Raw genomic sequence first — 24572 nt, forward strand, 5'->3', positions numbered from 1 at the left:
ATTCTGGCGTGTTGCCAAAATCGAACGGGGTCTGTATTTTGTTTATTTCTTTGCAGCACTCTATCTTAGAAGAAAAAATATTCTCTTTAACATTCACAATGGTCCAGAAACCAAATTTAGGAGGAAATTTGGGTCTAGAGCTCTATGGCAATGTTTTAGAGAAAAACTATTTTTTTACAAAGTTACTTAAAATTATTGGAGCTATAAAGCTGTAGAACAAGGTTTTCTATCTACGAAAATAAAAAATTAGATACTTGATAGCATCGAAAATTTTGGTCACTCTAGAATATTGCTATAAAGCTCTAGACCCAAATTTCCTCCTAAATTTGGTTTCTGGACCATTGATGAATACCTTTCATTCTAATACAGCGAATTTTCTTTAGTACGCGAAAAGGCAACCTTCTATAAAATATTTAATTGAGTACGATTTAGTAGAAAAATAAACTTCCTTCTATATCTGTTTGTCTTGTTGAAGTTGGCTCACTCACCGATCACAAAGCGGCAAAGATGTCACATAATTTTTTTTCCTGCAATTACAAGCTCGAGGAAAAATATCGATTATGAAGTACAGTTTTAATAGAAAATGAATATTCATAGAAAATTTGAAATTGACATAGAATTTTATGAACATTCAATTCAGGTCAATTTAAACATTTTATCAGTATACAGAATCGTTCAGAAAAAAATTGATCAGTTTCAAGATACCAGAGAACAACGAAGATACCATATTTTGAAGTTATATGTCCGTTATCTTCGAACATAAACTAAGCTAGAGTGATGCACCAGATTATCCTCAGCAATTTTTGTTTGCATAGCGTTGTTCAATTAGAAGTAAGGTTATGGAAAGTAAAATTTTCTTGCCAATGCTAATTCAAAAAAATTCTCAATTGCAAAAATACAAATACTATGTCGGAACTCTAATATCAAGATAAAATGAATTTGGTTTTCCTCTATACCGCCACCGCGGGATGCAACTAGTATTATCATATTGGACTAAATTCATTTAGCTAGTAAAATATAATCATCAGTACAGCTCGTTTAACTACCTATTCAAAGATCTGTACGGAGCATTTTGGTTTTCTATTGTCTTTTAAATACCCTATATTCAGTTATTTAAATAAATCTGAAAAAAGCAGAGTTCAAAAATAAACAACCCATTTTGTTGTCCCCGGCGGCGCAGCGTATTTTGCGGCACCCGAAAAATCATATTGAATTCTGATATTTGCTGCTATACGAAACGAAAAGAAGAAGAAAAAGACAATTCAAACGGCAATTCGATTGTGTTCCACGCCCCACTGTGCGTCAACAGCGGCAATGTATTTTTCACTTGGCTTGACTGCACAAAAATGAACATCGAGTTTTTCTGCACTGATAGACGACGAGTAACTAGTGCTCTGTTCATACATTGCTCGGTGCAGTACTGTTGCCTGTGCCATCATATTCTCCTTCAAGACATCAGTTTTATTAACATTAACATATTTATCAACAGCAGAACGTAATACTGTCTGATAGTGGAGGTGGTTACGAACTTTCCGAAAAAGCTTCACCTTCAAGACATCAAAATAGTCTAGGCTCATGGAAGCTAACATTAGTTGACCTATTGAGACGGGGAGATTCTGTCAAATTTTTTTTGCCACTGCTATACAGGATATCACAGCAGGCAGTTGGTGTCTATTCATGAAGTCTGTGCCATGCGTGCTCGCATATGGTTGGTGAATATTCGACCTTGAAACTTTTATTCAATTTTCACTGTTTAACAATGAAGTGATAATGAAAATTTAATAATCACAAAATTGTCCATCATTTTATCAATCCAACGACATGTTGATTATTGTGGTCCATCATGTGGTTACATCTTTATAACCGTTTGAAATCTTTCATTCCGACGTTACATCTTGGTTTTAGTTTTCGCGGAATGTATCTCGATATAGTGCGGTTAGACGTAGTCCTACGTCAAAATCTCTCCATATGTGAAAAATGCTCAGTTTGCTAAGCCAAATACGTGTGCAAAGTTTCATTCAAATCAAAAAATATACCATAGGTCATTTGGCGCGATCATGCTCTGAACTAACACGTTCAATAGCTCACTGGCTCATTTGCACAGCAAATGTTGACACTTGGCTAGGGTTAACATTTGGTCGGAGTTAAAAATCAGGACAACTTTTTTCTAGCAAAAATTTGACCTAAGCTAATTTTATATTTTTAGGTATCAATAAATAAAACACGTAATTTGAGATTTGCACTTCAAAATACGCCAAAAGACTAAGATTTAACGTATTTCTCGAACGATTCAATTTTTCAACTTTGATTCATTAGGCGTTAGTAGATACCCAAAAATGCAACACTAGTAAACTGTTTGAAATAAACTTAACAATTGTCAAAAAAACGTTTAACGTTTTCAACGACTAGACAATTTCTCTCGTCAAGATTCAACCAAAGAAAAAATTCTTTCGAAATAAGTTCGTTTTTTCCCGGAGTCAAGATGATAATACTGAACAATTTGCTACTTTTTTGAATATCCGGCATCAGTCAGAAAAATCAGGACAAATGCTAAAATATGAAAAATAAATCAGGACGTTCCAAATGGGTTTCAAAATCAGGACATGTCCTGCTAAATCAGGACGGATGGTATCCCTACACTTGGCACTAGTGATAGCTCTACTCGCGTTGCACGCTTGCTTCGATCATGAACAAAAACCAAAACCAAACAGACGCCATCTTGCCATATATGTTGGTTACACGATGTTTAACAGATAGATCCCCTTTGTAATGGATTTTCGTCTCGGAGGGCGACGTCTGATATGTGCCACAGCAAGGCCATGTTGGACTGTTTCATGGATTTCAAGGTTTATGCTGAGAATCAAATCGGAAATCATATCAAGCGACTACGAACGGACAATGGCTTAGAATACATGGGCCAAGTAATAGAATGGTTCTTGCGATGTTCAGGAATTCATCACGAAATGACGGTTCCTTACAATCAAGAGCAAAAGGGTCTCGCTGAGCGGATGAGTTGGACAGTGGCTGAAGGGATGCAATGCTTGCTGTTCGATGCTAAGATGGAGGAAGCTTTTTGGGCCGAAAGCTGTTGCGACTGCTGTATTTTTGATCAACCGATCCCCGACGAAGGGGTTAACTGTGACTTCATAAGAAGCAATCGGTGGCAAGGAGCCAGATCTTTCTGAGCTGCGAGTATTTGGCGCAAAGGTAATGTGCCGTCCCTAAAGACAAAACGCAGAAGTGTGATTTAAAATCCGAATCAGGGATTTTTGGTTCAAGCGAAAGGATTTAGAGCTTATGTTCCAAGGATCAATCAGGTTATTGCCAGCCGAGATGTCGTTTTTCTGAGAGTGGTAGCAGATACACTGATTCCGAATGAATCAGCTAAGTTGATCGAGGATTGGATACAGTTAGAGTGCTGTGGGGCAGTCGACCAAGTAGTGGTGGATCCTCCGTTCGCTAAACCAAACAGTAACAGCCACGTAACCGATGATGAGTCAGATCTCGACAACTCGTTTGGTAACGGACCGGCGCTAATGACTTCACTTCTTTATGCGATGGAAGGCGTGATCCCAGAGATTTTTGGCCTCAGAAAAACTCCCGGTGTTGACCAGTTGGGTTGGTTATGAGTGATGTTTATTTTGTTTACAACTTCGATTCCGATCTTTATCAACATGAAGTCAAGTTTCGCCTTTCACTTACGTAAACAACAAAAAGGGCGTATTCCTAATACTATGTTTGTTAACAAATATTGAATTTTTAATAGTTAGAAAGAGAATACAAGATTTTCTCGAAGTTTTAAGGTAGATAATAGTAACCAACTCTATATGTTTTCGGTAAAATCTCCATTTGTTTACAATTTGTTAAATTCGCCCTAATCACGAAGTATTCCGGATTTCTCCTGATGTCGCGCTGCATGCTGCAAGCGCGTTATTAAGCTTTGCACTGAACGTGGTTTCTCGTTTTCTCCCTGCAATCTATCAGACGATTTTCTTCTTTTTTCAGAGATGCAGATACTCTCGAGGCGACTATTTCTCCAGCTGATGATAAGACGAGTGCCGGCTCTAAAAATCACAGCTGTAACATCTGTGGTAGGCACTACCAGAGCGTAAGGTCTCTCAGAGTCCACATCAAAGTACACAAATGGAATGAACCGTACGAGTGTGACAAGTGCGGTAAAAACTATAGCTCCCCAGGTTCGCTACAAGTACACAAGAAAAATAAGCACGCAAGCGAACCCATGAAACGATGTAAAGTTTGCGCAAGGTCGTTCCCGCATGATCATGAGCTGGCAGCTCACGTCGCGAGTCATGTCAAATATGTTTGCGATATCTGTGACAAATGGTATTTCAAGAAACATCTCCTCACGGCTCACATGAGACTTCATACCGGTGAGCGACCTTTCGTGTGTGAAACATGTGGCAAAACATTCGCTGCAGAATGCGTTTTAGTCACTCACACGAAGACTCATGCTAAAGATAGAAACGTTAATTGTGACATATGTGGGAAAGCATTTGCCAGCAAATATTCTGTTGCGGAGCATAGAAAAACGCATACGCATGAGCGCAGCACTGAACCTAAATTCAAATGTGAAATTTGTGACAAACGATTCCCGCACGAAAAATCACTTATACAGCATAGGAAAACACATCGCACAGATCGGCCGCACAGCTGCGAAATTTGCAGTAAATCCTTCAAAACCTCCAGTGCTTTATACATTCACATGAAAATACACAGCTCTCAGCACCCTCATATGTGCTCTATTTGTGGAAAAGAGTTCGCCTTCCCCTCCCGGCTCAAGCAGCACACGGCTTTGCACATGGAAGAACGACCTTACAAATGTAAAACCTGCGATGCATCATTCAAGTCAGCTAGGACGTTTTGGGAACACAGGAAAGAGCACGCGAGTGCATAGTCAAAGCTTTTTGAATGTGACAAATACTCTGAGCACTTTGTTCCCCATATAAGCGTCTGCTAGAGCACAGCATAGACGAAAGAAAATCTAGAGGAAAAGTTTAGCGATTCTAACGGAAACACGAGAAGAAGTACATCTCAATGATTTCTCATTAGACTCACGAGTTTTATCGGGCAGCGATAGGTCGAATATTTTCATGATTGAAAAAATTATAATAATTATAATAAGAAATTTATATTATAATAAGAATATTATAATAATTATAATTTTCTTATTATAATATAATAAGATATATTATAATAAGAAAATTATAATAAGAAAGATAGTTTTGGTTATTCCAGTTATCAAGAACTACAAATTATCAAGAGTGAGCTTTAAATTTTCGCAATACAGGAAGTACCATGTTCATAGCCCTTGAATTGAATTTTTCATTTTCCTTGCCTTGGTAAGACTTGTCTTTAATTTGCGTTTCTACACGCAAAACTTTTCCTTATTACTTAAGAAGCAATAGCGCAAAATTCCCTTTTGGGTAATAAACCTATTACTTAAAAGGCAACAAAATTCTTCCCCGGTCAAGTAATAACACATACTGCCATATATTTAGCACGTGTTGTGCGAGTACGACTATCTAATAATGGTCGTTTCAACCACATGCAAGATTTTTTTTGTCGAAAACTGCTCCCTTTCCATCTCAAGCAAAAAAAAAATCACACACCGTCGCATATGGTGCAGATGTTACATGTTTCTTCAATCTCCAATTCATCCGGTGTGCGTGTATTAATTCGCATACGGAGTAGAGAAAAAATATGACAAGAGCTGCCAAGCAGCATTTTCTCCGTCATAAAGTATGCAAACGTTGATGATTTCAAAGACTTGAAATGCGCCCTAAAATGACATCACGATCTGTAAACTGCGTTAGAGAAAAACAAAAACATTCGCTTTCTTGCAAGCTATCTACAGCACATAATCATTGGCTCTTGGAAACTCATTTGGACCTGTTTGAAAATATAAAATATAAAAAAAAATATATAAATATAAAACTTGTGCCCATCCAGAACAATATTCGCAACTTCGGCAACTCTGGTCAGACAGTATAACATATTTCCATTTCTAGTAAACACTGGGGAACGAAACGAAAGTGTTTGTAATTAGACATTTGAGGTTGACGGGTGAGATTCTCATTATGTGTGGATGATGGGGGCAAAATGAATCTGATCGTTGCATCAATACAAATGCAGCGGAGAAGTCTTGCTAACACATGCATTGTGGTGCTTGGCTGTATGTTCTCCTCCAGAAACACATACAAGCGTGTGGCCGTCATAATTTTTATTACTTTTTGTTTGTTACTCTTTGTGTATAATGCGCAGTCATAAGACACAATAAGTACCGTGCTGGATCGAAATCCGTACACCTAAGCACATGATAATCTTCGACGGTCAATATAAAATCAAGAAATCACATATTGCTTTAAACTGACATGTTTAGTTATAGGTCTACTTATATTTTATCACTATTTTCCAGCAAAATGATTAAAATCACTCCGAAACTCGAAAAAATCATGTTTAAATAGAACATGTTTTGAATCGAAATCCGTACACAGTTTTTTGTCTGAATCAAAACCCGTACACTTTTGAATCGAAATCCGCACACACGCGATATAGACTGGATCAAAGTCGATACAGCAATAAACTAAACTCCGTATAGATGAAGAAGTACAAAAATGAACATCTCTTATTTATAATTTATCTTTAAATTACCGAAAAAGTATATTTGAGGATCAACTAGCTCCTAAAGTTTCACACGGTTTTCAAATTTTTGATATCAGCTGAAATAGTGCAATTTTCGTAGCGTTTCGTAGTAACCGGAATGCCGGAACCTCTCGAAGCTTCCTGGCTCCGGTTTCCCTTGCGCACCTCAGTCACAGCTCGTTTAAAATTGTTTGCCGTATATTTATACTTGTTTTCTTCCATTATATGCTGAAAATAAGAAGAAAGTTCAACGATATATGCATGATACACACGCTGTACGGATTTCGATTCAAGCAAATAAAAAGAATCAAAATCCGTACGGCACAGTTTTTGTTGAATAAATACAACTTACATTATTTATTAGGCAATATACAGTTCGAAAATGACAAAGACTTACCTTTTCCATCAATTTTGAAAAGATTCACAGAGTAAAACACTTATATCCCACTTGAAAATCATTTTTATCTAAAGAACGTTTCCTTAGTAAATTCTCTAACGATACAACGAAATGACAACTGAAACCGATACACGATTGATTTTTCATTTTTAATATTTTTATTTCATGGACTACTGGCGCATAGTTTAATTTAACAGAAGGCCAACAACTCAACGGATATGTACATGTAACTATCATATGAATTTTCACTTTTATAATGCTCAAAACTGAAGAAAAACATCAAGGTGTACGGATTTCGATACTGTACGGGTTTCGATCCAGCACGGTAATAAAAAATTGCCCTAAAGTAATAAAATGTTCCCCGTTCGCGTTGGGTGTACCATCTGCGCTGCCCCGCATTTTTCGGTGAAGCAGAAAGTGCAAACCCGAAAAAGCCTTAAAGGATGCTGTGATTACACATAGTTATTGCATAATTTAACTATTTTAGTAATTATGAATACATTAATTTTACAATGAATATCATTGTCCAAAAAATAAAAAAACATTGTTTTTGCCGTTTCTACCATGAAAAAGGGGGGTTGTTGTGTATCCTGACAGCAGTTTTTCAGGCATTTTTCCTATACATTTAGAAGTATCAACGAGAAAGTACTGAAAAGAACTCGTGATACCAATCTCTCCTTTGTTTTGTTCAAAATATCATTCACGTCAATTGTTCAAAATATCATGCAAGTTAAATTAAAATCTGTATTTGAGTTACTTATAATAACATTGTATGAACGAATGAATATATGAAGCTGGCAACTTTGCCAGAGGCATTACCCAAGAACGTCTGTATTATATCATGGTGCCAGCAGTGAACAACCATTTTTCAAGGTTTTCGCGTGAAACTAGCGGTAATCGAAAGAATCGGACTACCTACTCGTCTTGAATGAAACAATCATCTACGGCCGGTCGTGCTGGCGAGTAGGAGAGTATACTAGAACGAATGTCGGCAAGCGTCAACGACTCGTCGGTGGTGTGTAATGAAGGAAGTGGAAAAATAAAACGAAAAACAGTTGGAATGCAGTTGACCAGTAGAACTTGTGTAAAGCGGACGCAAAAAAGGATCGCTGGTGAATTATTGTACCGGGGTACGAATAAAAGCTGTTGTTTCTTAGAAACAGAACGGAATAATACAGTCTTCTGAGATAAGAGATAATGGAATCGTCAATACTATAATACTCTCGTTTTCGACTTTCCAAAGAATGTCCCTGGGCCAATCTTAATAGAAATGAGCCGATTTGTTAAAATGTTTGATGCGGACGGTGAAGCAATGGACACGTGCTACAGGAATGCCGATGAAAAATGCATTTTCATCCGCTTTTAAACGATGGATGCCATTCATGATGCGATAGTGGTCAACCCGGAGGAGCATACCTTCCGATACAGCGATGGAAAGACGATACCAATCAAGATGTCAGTAGCTGGAGGCTCCTACAAGTATATAAGGATATTTATTCTTCCCCCGAAGGTAGAGGATGATGATATAAGTAGGGTTCTAGCGAGATACGGGAAGATTAAGGAGTTAGTACGAGAGAAATTTCTACACAGGCATTCGTGGAGTTTATGTTGATGTTCAAAAGCCGATACCTGCTGCCTTATTCATCAGGAACTGTAAAGCAGGTATTAGACGAAGCAAACATTTGCTATTTTTGGTACGAATTTTATTTGCACAAAATAAAATCCGTACCAAAAATAGCAAATATTTGCTTCATCTAATACCTGCTTAAGGCAAGAATCTATTATTATGCATTAAGTTGAAAATTGGAGTTGTCGACTAGCGACGTTCGATTTTACTTTCATACCGTACATTGTACTTAACGTCGGAAGTAGTGCGCTGTATAGCGCATCTGATTTGCTATACAGCGCACTACTTCCGACGTTAAGTATTGTTGGCGATCAAGTAATCCACGATCCAGGAGAGTTGGTGGTCAAGCTCTACGCATAGCAACCACTGTACTGTTTAATTGCAATAATAAAACTTTCATTCCACTATTATCATTCAAACAAACAAGACGTACTTTGAAATAGGTTATAGGCCCAGCGGTCATAACCAGAAGATTTTTTTTTTCATAAAGAAGGTTCTCGAAGTAGTAGAAAAATATTCAAGAGCAAAAAAAATGAATTATTGCAATGGGTCGGAAAATAGTATAACCCGTTCGGAGACATCTGGATCAAGAACTAGAGTTTCGGATTCAAGAACGGTTCGTGCAGCCGGTGGAAGCAGTGTGGCTCTATCAATAGAAAAGCTGAAAGGGCGTGACAATTATGTTTCGTGAGCGTTCGCCATGAAAATGACGTTCATTCGGGAAGGTTCTTGGAGCGCTGTAACACCGAAGGAAGGAGAAGTCGTGGATGAAGGCGCTGTCCACGATCTGCCTGAGCCTCGAGAAGACAAATTACAGCCTGGTGATGGACGCGAAAAATGCGCGAGAAGCCTGGAACAAGTTCAAGACCGCTTTTCAAGATGACGGAATCTATCGTCGAATCGGGTTGCTGCGGCAGTTGACGTCAATCCGGCTCGAAAATTACGACAGCACGGAAGCGTACGTGGATTCGTTGGTCTCAACCAGCCATAAGCTGCTTTTGATGGGATTGCCAAAGTACTATGCACCGATGGTAACGGGTTTGGAAGCGTCTGGACAGGCTTTGAAAGCGGATGCCGTAAAGGCCAAAATCTTGCAGGACGTGAAGGCTAAGCATGGACCGCGGAGCAGTAGTGACGAAGGAGCTTTCTACAGCGGGGGAGCACAACAGCAACAACGTCGAGGGGACGGAGGTTTGCAAAAGCAGAAGGATAGAGCGTGCGACAATTGCCGCAAGGTGGGTCATTATGCAGGAAATTGTCCGAAAAAAACGGACACATCCGAAGGTAAGAAAAGACGAGCAATGTGTGCTGTTTTGGCGGTTGGCAACGTCGACCAAGATGAATGGTACTTTGATTCTGGTGATACTACTCACATGGCCAGGCCTGGATCAAACTACCAAGCGAAGCAGGAGGTCTCGTATCAAGTTGGAACAGCAAACAAAAACTGCATGACAGCCAAGGTAAAAGGTATCGTGAACCTAGATTGTGCTCACCGAGGACGGAAAGGTTTTTGCCTCCGGTACAGCTGAAAGCGGCTTATATCGACTGAACCGGCGTGTGCAGAAGGCATACGTGTGCGGCGAACTCGAGATGTGGCATAGGAGATTCGGTCACCTAAATGTACAGAATCTGAAGCGATTGCAGCAAATGACAAACGGAATTTCGATAAAGAAAATGGGAAAATTGGAATGCATTGCATGTCTACAAGGTAAGCATGCTCGTGACGAACTCCCCAACAGTGATTCGAGGGACGAGGAGCGTTAGGAGCTGGTCCGTACAGATCTTTACGGACCGTTTTAAGTGCCATCTATTGGAGGAAGTCGATTTTTCGCAAGTTTCATTGGTGATGCTACGCGGAAGGTGTTCATATATACCCTGAAATCGAAAGATCAAGCTTTGGAGGCGTACGAAGACTTGAAAGCAATGGCTGAACGGCAATCTTGCTACAAGTTAAAGGTTTTACGCAGTGACAACGGGCGAGAATATGTAAATGGTCGATTCGAGGCGAGTTTGAAGCGGGACGGAATAAGGCATCAAAAATCCTGTCCGTATACGCCTGAGCAAAACGGCGTTGCGGAGCGCATGAATCGGACCATTCTCGAGAAGGTTAGGTGCATATTGAATGATGCCAACTTGCTGAAAAAGTTCTGGGCGGAAGCGGTGAACACGGCGGCATACCTGATTAATTGTAGTCCAACAAGGTCCCTGGATGGTAAGACGCCAGAAGAAGCGTGGTCAGAAAAGAAACCCTACGTTGGCCACTTGAAGATATTTGGATCCGTAGCCATGATGCACGTGCCGAAGCAAAAAAGAAAGACCGCAAGATGAAGCAACTGGCAGTCAACCGGAAGCAGATGATGAAGCGGCCGTAGCAACTGATGAATCGATAGTAAATGTGACGAAATCACGCCCCCACCGCAACTTGAAAGACCGGCTGACATGCAGCTAGAGTTGAGGCGCAGCGGTCGCGAGCGCCGACCTCCAGGCAAGTATAATAACTTTATCACCTATAATACGTATACTGGCCAAAATGTTTCCCAGCAGTCCGTGACAAGCGGCACACGAAATGCTGCGGCTCGGGATATCGAGCAAATAAGCGATCCAACCACGTAAAACGAGGCGTTGATTAGACCAGACCGAGACCTGTGGATAGCTGCTATGAGAGAGGAAATCGCAACATTGGAGATCAACCAGACGTGGGTGCTTGAAGATTTGCCTGAAAACGGGAAAGCGATCAAAAACAAGTGGGTATTCAAAACAAAACGTGGACCCGACGGAAAGATTGAGCGGTACAAAGCCCACTTAGTCGTCAAGGGCTGCGATCAAGTAATCCACGATCCAGGAGAGTTGGTGGTCAAGCTCTACGCATGCAACCACTGTACTGTTTGATGAAAATATTAAAACTTTCATTCCACTATTAGCATTCAAACTAACACGACGAACTTTGCAATAAGTATATTGTACGATATGAGTAAAATCGAATGTCGCTAGTCGACAACTCCAATTTTCAACTTATTGCATAATATGAAGGTCTCAAAAAACCGATGCTTTAAACACAGACAAACAGACGTACCACAATATTTATTTGCGAGGATCAAAATACCGGTCAATTCAAATGAGTTTCAGTTATGCGGAATATTTCCGCCGCAGCGGTGGTGGCGCTGATGTTCTTTTTCCCTTTGAACTCAGATGACAGTTGTTACACACCGTGCTGCCAAAAGTAGCAGGAAGGTTGAAAGTTTATCTCCTGTGGAAAATGTCCAGTAGGTGTCGCACAAATTACTCAGAACCACAATTTTCCAAGAAATTTGTATGGATTGGTATATATATCTAAGTAACTTTATATAGATCGTGGGTCTCCTCAGCTGGTCTCGAGGTACGATGCTGGCCTAACAAGCCAGTCGTCGTAGGTTCGAGTCTTGACTCGGGAGAGACTGTTAGTGTCAGTAGGATCGTAGCGCTAGCCCCGCAATTGTCCTGTACACTTAACGGTTGGCTGCGAAGTCTGTGTATAGTAAACAGAAGGTCAAGTTCCGAATCGGAATGTAGCACCAAGGCTTTCTTTTCTTTAACTTTATATAGATATAGAGATCCGTATTCATAATACATTAGGTTATAAGCAATTACTTCTATACACCACCATAGAGTATCGGTCTGAGAGGGATAATCTATCGTTTAGAATATAATGCATCACATATTGAGCTATCTTCTATATTAGAAGAGAAAATGAATATTTACCAAATTTCAAAACAAATAGAAACAAAACGCGTTTGCCTTCGAAACCAACAATGTGGGAGACAAAAGTCTTGGCTACGGAGGTAGCGTTTCAGTATTTTAAGAGAAACTTTACAGCCACAAACATTAAGAAGCACTTTGGGTTTTCTCTCAGTATTTTCTAATATAGAAAGTTCAAGGGAGAGACACGATATAATAAACCATAAACTTACACATTTTGTTGTACACATTTTGTGTAAATTAATGCTGTAAGTATTTTTAAGATTGTATATAGATAAGATGGTTATATAATAAATTATTATACAAAAAAATTGAGTATCTCCAGTGTGTGATTTCCCTGGCAGTGAGAGCGCATGCTTTTTATGAACGAGTTTAACAACACTGGTGCAAAACAAATGCTATTGGCACTAAGACACTACTTCAACTCATCTAAATTCATTTTAAATTTAGCTATTAGCTCTGCCTGTGCCTTACGTTTAGCGCACAGACTTCCATCAAACGGATCTCTAGCAGGTTGCGTACGAATAGTTGAAACGGCTGAAATTTTAAAAAGGATTATTCTTACCATTTTCAACAACAAACCGACAAGATACCGGCATTCTAAGTCCTTTGGTTTGAACTGCTGGGAACAAACAAACTTTGTATAAACCGACAGCGGAGACCCACACAATTGAGCTTACTTTTTACTAGTCACCCTATACACCAGAGAGACGCCGAGACACTCACCGTTAAGGCAACTGTCAACATCAAAACGGGCGAACTGTATAATTTTGCATTGCCGTTATCCGTTTTGACGTTGACAGTTGCCTTTACGGTGAGTGTCTTGTCATTTCTCTAATGTTCAGGTTCCCTACTTTTTGCGGACTGCACTTCGCACTATGCATTCTGCCAACTTCTAAATATGGAAACGTACTTCAATTTGCAAAACAAACTTTGTGACGTAATGTTCCCGAGTGCTTTGATCGGATTTTATGTTGGACATACCTATACCTATAAAAAGCATGCAACATTTTCATCAATAAGGAGCGGTAGGTTTATCCACCTAACCTCTGCTCTAATAATTATGCTTTCAACCACTTTAAAGATCATGTTAAGTTTTGACTGATACTTTACTCGGCTTTGGCGAAAATGAAATTTTCGGATGTAAAGTTTGAAATCATGCTTCAGGATTAGTGACAAAAATAATTTTTTTCCTCAGATACCGAGAAATGTGCAGGTCAAAAAAAAAATTGGACCGGATTTGTGCCGTGAATTCTCGTTTGAAAAAGATATCTACTTTTTTGAGCTTGATGCTCTCACACCTGAGTATTTTGTCTAAATTCTCTTTTTACGAACATCTAGGTAACGAAGAGAAATCAATCGAAAATCGATGCTGGTCGAACCGAGAGCGGGAACTAAGCAGTGGTATAAATCAAGACTTCTAAGAAGTAGAACTCGAGTTCAAAACTTCTGTCGGGTTGCAAAGAAATCATGAAAATTGTAAATAAACGACGACTTAGTGAAATGTTTTTTTTTAAGTTTTTTTTTTCAAGCTGAATAGCGACCTAACCGAACTTAATGTAAACTTTCCAGTTCGGTTTAGAAACTGCTTTGCATGCTACTCGGAGTTTATTCATCAAATGTGATCTTGAACGTAATAGAATAGAATTCTATTGACGATCGTTAGTTCGGCTGATTAGGCTATGGAATCTACTGTTATCCGAACTTTTGGTTACTTGGGCTTACAATCTATCAGACACTTTTCTTCTTTTTTCAGTGATGCAGATACTCACGAGGCGACTATTTCTGCGACTGGTGGTAAGAAGGGTACCGGCTCTGGAAGTCACAGCTGTGACATCTGTGGTAGGCACTATCAAAGCCAAAAGGCTCTCAAAGTTCACATCAAAGGGCACAAACGGAGTGATGAGTATGAGTGTGACGAGTGCGGTAAAAACTATATCACCCCAGCTTCGTTAAAAGTACATAAGAAATGTAAGCACGGAAACAAACCCTGGAAACAATGCAAATTTTGCGGAAGGACGTTCCGGCATGCTCATGAACTGGCAGCACACGTCGCCAGTCATGTCAAACATGTTTGCGAAATATGTGACAAAGCGTATTTTAAGAAACATCTCCTCACAGCTCACATGAGAGTTCACACCGGTGAGCGACCTTTCGTGTGTGAAACATGTGGCAAAACATTCGGCAAACAAAGCGTTTGTGCCACTCACATGAAGGCTCATGCAGAAAAGCGATTTAAATGTGACATATGTGGGAGACCATTCATCAGCAAATATTATGCAGTAAGGCATAGTAAAACGCATACGCATAAGCGCAGCACTGATCGTAAATTCAAATGTTAAATCTGTGACAAAGTATTTCTATACAAAGGTTATCTTGCACAACATAGGAAAACACATCGCACTGATCTTCCGCACAGCTGCGAAATTGATGGTAAATTCCTAAAAATTTCAAATGTTGTATACACTCACATGAAAAAGCGCATAGCTCTCAGCTCCCCCATATGTGCTCAATTTGTGGGAAGGAGCTCGCATACCCCTCCCGGCTCAAGCAGCACACGGCTTGTCACATGGAAGAACGGCCTTACAAATGTAAAACTCGCGATACATCATTCAAGTCAGCTAGGCTTTTTTTGGAACACGGAAAAGAGCACGCGAGTGCTTAGTTAATCTTTTTGAATGTGACAAATGCCCTGAGCACTCTACCCTTCGTATGCGCGTCTGCTGGAGCAACCCATGAAGGAGTGCGAATTTTTGATTTGCAAGTAGTGTTCGCAAAATTTTTCCTATACGAGCGAAAACATGAGGAGTAACCTTTTCTTTGAATAATGTCTAATAAAGGTTTCGTCTAATTCCTTTTTTTTGTTCAAAATTTTTTTTCAAGTCAGGAAACTATCACGCAAAATTGTTTTTTTCTAATACTTTTTATGATATTGAATTAAAATCTGTATTTGAGTCACTTACGTTATTTACGAGCAATTGAATAAACACAGCTGGAAACTTTGCCAGAATATTTACCCGTCGGTGTCACATGATGGAGTCAGAAGTGAACAACCATTTCAGTATTTTTGCGTAACTCAAGCATTAATCGAAAGAATTAGTGATTATTATTCAGTGAAAGCTATCTCGCTAGTGATAAATCACCGGGAGAAAAGAAAGTGAACGAGGCACGAGGCTTCTGATCGAAGCGAAGCAGCGCGAGTGAAAAAGTGTTTATATTGGTGATTGAAATGGCGCACAAAAATTCCCCGGCGAAAACGGCAGTGAGTATGAGCGTATTAGGTGTTTGACCACCGAATTCTTTGAATAGATGATTCAAAACTCGTGATAAATATTCGTTTCGGTAGCTGGAAGAGCTGGATCTTATAGACCTACTAGCCGAACGCCTTTTCTGGACATTGCGTCGGGTGAAAACCTGGCTGGAGTCAACAATGCTTGAACAGCGGTTTAGTGCTCTCTGCTTGTTGAGTGTTCATCGGAAGATGGTTAACAACAATAGTAAAAAGACACATGAACTGCTTCCGGAACGAATGGGTGTCCAGCTTCCTAGTCAGCCTATACACCAGAGAGACGCCGAGACACTCACCGTTAAGGCAACTGTCAACATCAAAACGGATAACGCCAATGCAAAATGATACAACTCGCCCGTTTTGATGTTGACAGTTGCCTTGACGGTGAGTGTCTCGGCGTCTCTCTGGTGTATAGGCTGACTACAGCTTCCGGAGAAGCAGACGTACCTTCGCCGCATCATTCAGCTGGTCTGCATCGTTCTCGAAGAGATCCTGGTAGCGGTTAAACCAGCGTCCGAACGTAATTCCGTTTTCTTAATCGAAGACAAACTCGGTGATGCTCGATGAAAGGGAGTCCGAAATCTGCTCCGGAGTTTGATACTGAGGCCGCTGCTGCTGGGCCGCCACCTGCTGTAGAATTGGGCCATCTTGTGAATCATATCTTGAATTCCCGGTTGCAGCTGCTGATCAACTCTATCTTCTGCCATGTTCGTAGATTGTAGAGATCCTCGTCGCCAAAATAATATGTCCAATGGTTTAAATGAACTAAAGAGTTTTTACTAAAGAACATCTATTTATATTCGAGGTTGGACAAAGAATAATCAAACTTTTCACTCTGATGTGAAGGACAATTTTTCACCGGTTGGCTTGGTGTAACAATCACCAAACACTAAAAATTTTGAAGAACTTGCCCTCCCCCTATTCGAAATTCTGGCTACGCCCATGGGTTTCATGACTTCAAATGGTAGGTTTTTTTATGCCTAACAACTTGGTCGAAGACACTAAAGAGATAGGGTGTACCAAAAAAAAATGCTAGAGCTGTTCAAAGTTGAGTATGTCGAAATTTATGTTGCAAATCATTTTTCCTGCCAACACTGCCAGCGTACCGGCGTTAGTCAGATTTCCATCAGAAGTAACCTCTGAAACACATTGTAGATTCTACCTTAGCCTAGACTATTGACCTAAATTTGTTTGTTTGATCCAGCAAGAAAACAAGATTTTCTGCATTTAAATCGACATACCCAACCTTGAAAAGCTATAGCTCTTCTTGGGAACATCCTAGCTCGTCAGTTTCTTCTGCAAAGTTGTTAGGCATCTAAAATGCTATACTTTAGCATAATGTAGTGTATTATTAGATCACTATTGAGCTCTCTAGAAAGGTAAATGCAAAAAAGTAGGTTTTCCCTAATAAATTTTCATACAAATTTGAAATGCAATGCGCCAAGCGGAGACAAAACCAATTGACTTCCGGTAAGTTTTGGGTTGTTTGAGGCCCAAAAAAACTTGGTTCTGGAAAATCGATCACTTTGCTCCACCCTAATGTCTATGTTTATGTGTGCATTTGTAACTAAATACATTGGGCAGCGTTTCTCAGCATTTATTGGACCGATTGGAACAGCAAGTTCATTTGATTTATTTCGGAATAGCAAGCCCGGTTCCATATGGGTCTAAACATAAAAAAAAACGGACCAAACCCATAACGCGGTACATAAAATTACTTCACATTCACAGACTTTATCAAATGAACTCAAACCAAGTTTCCAGGACCGAATTGCTTACTTGGAAATCAGATAAAAAAGTGTAAATTTCTAAGTAAAACGTGATTTTTCAAAATTTTATATCATTGTCCTTCGATTTTTAAATGAAAAATAAAAATCGCTGCAATGTGACAGTTAGTATATGGGTGTAGCGATTTCGAGCAGTTTTAATTTGTAATATAACAATAGAATAACTAGGGAAAATTTTTGAAAATCACGTTTTGTTTAAAAAAAAAGGTTGAAGAGGTTGTTTATAAGACACGACCGCAGAGTTAACGTAGAATACGACAGCCTGTCTTAGATCAATGTGTTTCTTGCAATAGGTTTGGGAACACAATCGGGTTAATCAATTTAATGGTCTGCTCCAGATGACGTTTACCTCTACAGACGGTACCGGTAACGACAATGAACAACAGCAGAAGCTATGTGCAGTTATGCAGTTTCACTTGCTGCCGTATCCAAAACAAGAATGAAATTGAATTGTTTTGTGTATCAAGTTGCACTGAGTAGCTTAATTTGGGCAGAGGTTATTGACGAGAACCAATAGTGCATTCCCGGTTGACTAGGTTTTATACGAGCAATTTTCTGCTGTTTGCGGTAGAGTAGATAATTTTACAACTGATTGCTACAAATAATAGGACTTGAGCGAAAAATCATGTGTTTCAGGCTCACTGGCTCGAACTGGCTCACTGAGCTCGCTTGAGGAGAACCAGTCTCTTATATAGCCCAACGAGTACATTCCCGGCTAACTAGGTACTCTTTTCTGTCGTCCCTTTTAGGAAAAGGCAGCATACGACCAATCAAAAGCAGTCTCTTCAATCTACACCTTCATGAGTGCATCGTCAAGCGACGATGACGCAACTCAACTTCGTCTTCAACCCGACTTGATATCAACTTCGTTTTGTTTCGCTCTCCCTCTCACTGAGCACAAAATAAGCGTCTTCCACTCGGTTCATTTTGTTTCTTCGTTTCTTTTTCGGCGTATTTGTAATTCGTCGGTTCAGATTGAACTGCTAGAACTGAGGCTTCAAGGCAGCCATGAAGAAAGCAGATTCGAGCAAATTATGCTTCAATTGACGATTTAAAATTTATCGTCAACTGCATGATGACGATGAGCCGAAGCAAGTTATTCGCTTTGACCTGTGAGGTAAGGACAAGCATTTTGGGTGCTGTGATTGATTTATTTGGTCGCAGGCTTTGCAAATCGTTGCGTGGAGCATTTTACACGCTACATGTCACACATTATACATTATATGTTACACGTTACATATTACATGTCTCATTGCACGTATGATTTACATTAGGTCCCGTCCCGTTTACATTCAAATCATATGTAATATGTTACAAATCGCATATATCAGCTTTAAAGCATAATTTTCCTAGCCCTTATTCCTGCTCCTATATGTCTAAGGCCATGGAAATACTGACGCGGTCTGCGTTGTGAAGGCGAATCGCCCTATCGCTGGTTAATGTACAGCTCTACTTAGCTGTACATTAACCCACGGCAAGACGAACCGTCTTTGCAAGCCGCGCCAGTATGTCCACGGCCTAAAACGCAACAGCAGCATCAACGCTTTGTTTGTCCGAAGTAATTTACCCTCATCTATCCAAGTGACGATTTCATTGGAGCTGACTATAGTCGCTTCAGTTCGATAATGAAGACGAAGACGGCGACGATTGTAGAAATTCATTTTAGGCAATATTTTCGTCCGTTGAAGTTGTTTTTAACTTCATCCGAAACGTGTAGTTTGAACAATCAGATTACAATTTTCTGCATTTGGACGGGTGCTTGGATGATTTTCCAATCGTTTGCCGCAAAAATGACGAAAATCGGTTGGCAACTGGCTGAGTTTAAAACGTTTTAAATTGGACAATTTTCGTGACGCTTTCGATGTTTTCGGTTTTCGAAATTGGAACCCTGTATAGAAGTTGGACCTTAGTATATGTTGCCGTAAGACGTATTCTACGTCAAAAAACAGCTCTTTCAAATGATATAAAAAACTGTTAAACAACCCAATTTTTAATTTCGGATACTTCTCAGATGAAAAGTGACGAATTTTAGCTGTTAAACTGTTTGGAGTGCTTCGTAAAAAGGTTTCTTCTCGCCCAAGGGGATTTACGCCAACCCGGTGGCATCGGCCGTGTTTCCTGAAGCTGCCGTGAAAGACAGTGGCGCTAGTCTCATCTATGTTTTTGAAGGTTTGTTCACACAAAAGTGTAAGCATGACGAACGAAGCATGATATATGTTGTACAGAGTTAGCCGCTCGAATTAATTCAATCATTTGAAAAAAAACAGCTTGGCTTTGTAAATGTTCAAAAGTAGCGTTGATATTTTATCTCAATTACACATACGTTGAGATGTTAATCATAAAATCATCGCTCGATGTCAGCTGCCTGCAAGAAACACCGCCGTTCGCAATCGGCAATAATAAACGTTGTGTACATTCTACAATAATGCAACGCGTTCATTTTTGCCTTTCTCCTAGAAAGGTATAGCAATCACTGCGAAAACCAAAGGTATAAAAGTGGTCCCAATGGCCGAGCATGAGCATTTTCTGTATGTATGTATGTGTGTATGTGTGTGTGTGTGTGTGTGTGTGTGTGTATGTGCAACTTTTTTTTCTCACTCACTTTTCTCAGAGATGGCTGGACCGATTTTCATAAAATTAATTGCAAATGGAAGGTCTAGTTGTGCCATAGGTTGCTATTGAATTTCATTGTAATCGGATGTTTAGTTTAGACGTTAATGTAAAAATGTAAAAATCACGAAACATCAATATTTCAGAAACCACATAACCGATTTCAGTAAAACTGGTTTCAAATGATCGGGCTGTCTCCAAAACCCTTAACTTTTAAATTTCGTTATGATTGAACATATGGTTCAAAAGTGTGTAAAGAAAAGTTATCCTGAAGTTGTTTGAACTCACTCATTTTTCTCAGAAATGGCTGAACCGATTTTCACAAAATTAGTGTCAAATGAAAGGTCTAGTTGCCCCATAGGTTGCTATTGAATTTCATTGTATTCGGATTGTAACTTTGTCCGTTGTTCATAAAAATGTGAAATCACATAATGAAAGTAAAATATTGACTTTCTCCTAACGATCACTGGCTAATCAAAAGGTAGAAAAGTGATCCAAATGGTCGAATGCCATATACTACTCGACTCAGTTCGACGAAACGAGCATTTTCTGCACGTGTGCATGTATTGGTGTATATGTTTGTGTGTGGGTGTGTGGTTGTTTTCCAGAAACCGAAAGCTGCAAAATCGGGTTTCAAAGTGAAATATGGAGTTTACTCCCGGCTTTCGAGCCCGGGATAATGTTCCTGAAAAACATTGGTAATGTTTGTTAGGATTGGGCGATCTCCAGGAAAAGATCGATCTCGAGGATCGATTCAGCTGACCCCTCCCAGGATCGATTCACATAAAAAATCGGAGCTGCAGGATCGATTTCTGCTGGATCGATCTTTTCCAATACATTTCTGCGGCGCTGTGAAATTCATACCAACCGATTGTAACTGAAATTTGTGATGTTATAAGATCGTCGATGGTTGTAACGCACAAAAAAATGGAATGGATTGTTTTGTCAAGCCTTAGAGAATAATAGGGAAATGTTCTCAAAATATAGCATAAACATGTTTTATTTACGATACCTTGGAGCGTTTGTAGCGTTTGTTTTGTAAACCCTGCAGGAAAAATTTAAAAAGATATAACAAAAGATTTAATAAAAAATCAACAGCTGGCCCAAAAGTTTGCAGACAATGATCCCATAAATGCCAACCGTGCCATCCGTTTGGCATTTAACCGGTATCGGTTTTTAGTGGTTGCACCAGTTCTGGAAAACAGCCTCTCGGATCGTACAGATGTTACCATCTTGCTGAGGTATTCTCGAGCTATTGGATAGAGTGTTGGATACTCGCTTCTAATTGATTCCCAGATTGCCAAAGGGTTGGAATCAAGACTTACGACTTTTTGGTGTAAAAAATTTCGTAGTTCCCCTGAGATACCACCAGGGGTATCAGGCTCATGGTTCAAAGATGATTCGTGCACCTTGAAGTTCAATAATTACGGTCTTATTAACTGACGTCGTCAATATCGAAAATTTTTTTTATTGCTTACCATTTGGCGGTGAAAATTCCATAAATTGTTCGACCCGGGTTTCGGTGCAAACGATGAAATTTCATTAGGATTAGTCATTGAGTCTTTGTTAGCAATTTGAACCATATCGGATACGTTTTTAAGCACCTTTGCATGAGCTAACGGACAGAGATAGAGGGTTTTAAAACGGGGATCTAACAGCGTCGCAATAGAAAATGTATCTACGAATTCTATATCCTTGAATTTTCGCTCATATTGTGCCTGACACATCGTTTTCAATTGTCTGACTGGCTCGGTAGTAGGACTCATTGAGTCGATACTCTGGAATAATATTTTTCGATAGCTATAACTTAAATTAAATTCTGAAGAGCACTCTTCATCCTACCCTTTTCATGTTCTTTAACATCGGGATCACCTTCCCTGAAAGGGAAACAGTTTCACCTTCCAGCTCAGTTATCGTATGAGCCACAGGTTGCAGTAAATCGCGCCCCTCAGTAGCCGCCGCCAGTTCTGAGCCGGTTAACATTTGAACGGAAGTATACCGCAAAAGTATTAAACTAACCTTATCTGCAAGCTTAATGAAGCGTTCCAGCATCGCGTAGTTGCTGCCCCACCTGGTAGGTTCATCCTTGATTAACTTTAATATGTCAGCATCGGAGCTAACCTCTTTGAGCTGCAGGGCGCGAATCTCATCCGCAGCATTGATGGATTTCTTGAAAAAAGCTACCGTATTTCCGTCAGAAGAATTTTAAATAGAGGCGATTGGTCAATAGCAACAGTGGTGATGCGACTCAAGCTGTGGTCGACACATATAACATGTCTCGCATCTCCAAAAACATTTTTTGCAGCAGACACGATGTTGGCTCCCCCATCCGTAACTATAACGGATACCTGCAAAAAATTAAAACAACACGACGACGAATTCGGCGCGTTTTGTTTTAAAAGAAACAGATAATAATTTGTATAATATATGACTAACCTTTGTATTTCATCACTCGTGAGAACGAATCTTGGATGGTTTGACATCCAGGTCTATTCATGGCTAGCACCAGTAGCAGGCTTCGGTTTTGAAACAACATTTTTCATCGGAACCATCGAGCTCGATTCTGCTTTTTCCTGATTGTCTGTTGAGGTGATTCCAGAGGTTTCTGGTGTTTCCACTCGTCATAACTTCCAAGCGACATGTTTTGCACACACCTGATTTAGATTTCTTGACGAAATATTTCCAAACGTCGCTTCGCGGAGCCATAGATTCAATAAAAACAACTTTCACTGCAATACCACAACAGAGCTTCAGAAAATGAAATGAAATTACAACAAACAATCCCGTAGATGAGAAGCGCAAAACGTCACAATTTTGTTTATCGTTCGTGGAATGTTACACAAGGTCAATAGAACATAACAGGTGGGAAAGAAAGAGACTTTTGTCTGTGTTAGTACCAGCAAAACACACGTACTTTTGGGTTTTAACGTACATCTCTGTCAATGAGCGAATGCCATTAGAAATGGTAGTTCCCATTTTTCAATGGGTCATGAAGGCATTTTCATCCGAAAAACTGCTGCACGCTAAAAAAAAATTTCAAGAGATCGACAAGATCGGATCGAAAAGATAACGATCTTTTCGATCTTTTCAAAGCTAGAAAATCGATCCAAAAAATCGAAAATCGGGGTGTAAAAGTTCGATTTTTTAAAGATCGATCCAAGATCGAACAATCCTAATGTTTGTCCCTTTAAGGTTGTTTTCCAGAAATCGGAAGCTACTAAGTATCTAGAAATTTAAAATGGCGTCCTAAGTTGATTTTTGGCCTTTGGGTGTACCGCTTCCGCAATACTCATAATGGATGAAGTCGGATTAGGCAAAATTTAGCCATTTTAGGATGAACTCCGGTAACCAGAAGTAGTCATCTGGATTTTTGCGTGATGTATTCAAAACATATTTATTTCATTATATTTGCACATATATGTTTTAATGTATGCTCATATATGTATGAATGTTAGGTTTGTAATTTTAATTTAATAATGGTATAGTATTTGATAATGGTATAGTTGTGCTGAAACCAGCAGAAATTTTCAAGGAGTATTTTTTCTCTTAAATCGTGTAAATCTATTCTAACATATAACAGGGGTCTTCACATCGAGCTCGTATACGAATACCCAGCCGTAAACTGTGTATCTTCCATTACTCGTCAATGGAGGTGAGTATTTTTACGGCTGGGTATTTGTTTACGAGCACGACATGAATACCCATAATAAGTTTAAATGAGAAAGGCTGGGTCTGACCGCTAGGTGGATTAATTTAAGTTTTTGTTTCATCAAGCGCTTTGCTCGACGTTATGTGCAATAAATACATCACCCGAAAACAACACATAAACACACTGCCACTGAACACCGATACTGTATGCACGTATGAACACTGCTTTTTTTCGTGTTTCGATGAATCAGCTGTCAAATTGCATGTAAAATTGATCCAGTGATCCAGCTAATGCTGGCTTCACTTATGTTGTACGTAAACGTCAGTGATGCCACCGGGTTGATTTACGCTGTTTCCAATTTTCTCGGTTTCCTGATATACTGTGCGATGACCAACACTTGATTCACACGTTGGGCACAGTGAACGATTTTATCCGTTAGAACTACAGCATCTGCCATATGTTATATTCAATGTCCAATACTGGTGAATGTGAAGTCAGCGTATCGTCACTTTTTTGAGTTTCTGGGTATATTAATTCAGCTATTAGTTCTGCCTGTGCCTTACGTTTAGCGCGCAACCTTCTATCAGACGGATCTCTTTCAGGCACGCATAGTTGAAAAGGCTGATTTTTGTTTGACAGTAAGATCAGATTAAGTATTTATAATGGTTATTCTTATCATTTTTAACAAGACACTGTCGATGACCGACAAGACACCGGCATTCGAAGTCCTGTGGTTTGAGGCGCTGGGAATAAACAACTCACTTTTTTTCGGAGTGCACTCCGCAATATGACGTCCGTCAACTTCACAGAAATAA

General features: G+C 39.6%; 3 protein-coding genes across 3 annotated transcripts in view; 2 read left to right on the plus strand and 1 right to left on the minus strand.

Annotated features, from left to right (window-relative positions):
* Window positions 1–5266, plus strand: part of LOC129733991 (zinc finger protein 728-like) — a 77200-nt gene extending 71934 nt beyond the window's left edge. Inside the window, exon 2 of the mRNA XM_055695655.1 lies at window positions 4006–5266. Coding sequence (XP_055551630.1) covers window positions 4006–4915 — 910 coding nt within the window. The 3' untranslated portion in view covers window positions 4916–5266. The remainder of the gene's footprint in view (window positions 1–4005) is intronic.
* A 3764-nt stretch (window positions 5267–9030) lies between these two features.
* On the plus strand, window positions 9031–14169 carry LOC129734007 (uncharacterized). Its single transcript, XM_055695688.1, has 2 exons — window positions 9031–11431; window positions 13764–14169. The coding sequence occupies exon 1, from the start codon at window positions 9455–9457 to the stop codon at window positions 10214–10216; it is 762 nt and encodes a 253-aa protein (XP_055551663.1). The 5' UTR covers window positions 9031–9454; the 3' UTR covers window positions 10217–11431; window positions 13764–14169.
* A 6941-nt stretch (window positions 14170–21110) lies between these two features.
* On the minus strand, window positions 21111–22946 carry LOC129734005 (zinc finger BED domain-containing protein 4-like). The gene is made up of 4 exons (XM_055695686.1): window positions 22545–22946; window positions 21951–22456; window positions 21587–21886; window positions 21111–21517 (listed from the first exon to the last, which is right to left on the minus strand). Exons 2-4 carry the CDS (start codon window positions 22158–22160, stop codon window positions 21200–21202), a joined length of 828 nt encoding a protein of 275 aa, XP_055551661.1. The 5' UTR covers window positions 22161–22456; window positions 22545–22946; the 3' UTR covers window positions 21111–21199.
* Window positions 22947–24572: the final 1626 nt, after the last annotated feature.

This window comes from Wyeomyia smithii, chromosome 1 (assembly GCF_029784165.1).
Source record: "Wyeomyia smithii strain HCP4-BCI-WySm-NY-G18 chromosome 1, ASM2978416v1, whole genome shotgun sequence".
Taxonomy (NCBI): Eukaryota; Metazoa; Arthropoda; class Insecta; order Diptera; family Culicidae; genus Wyeomyia; species Wyeomyia smithii.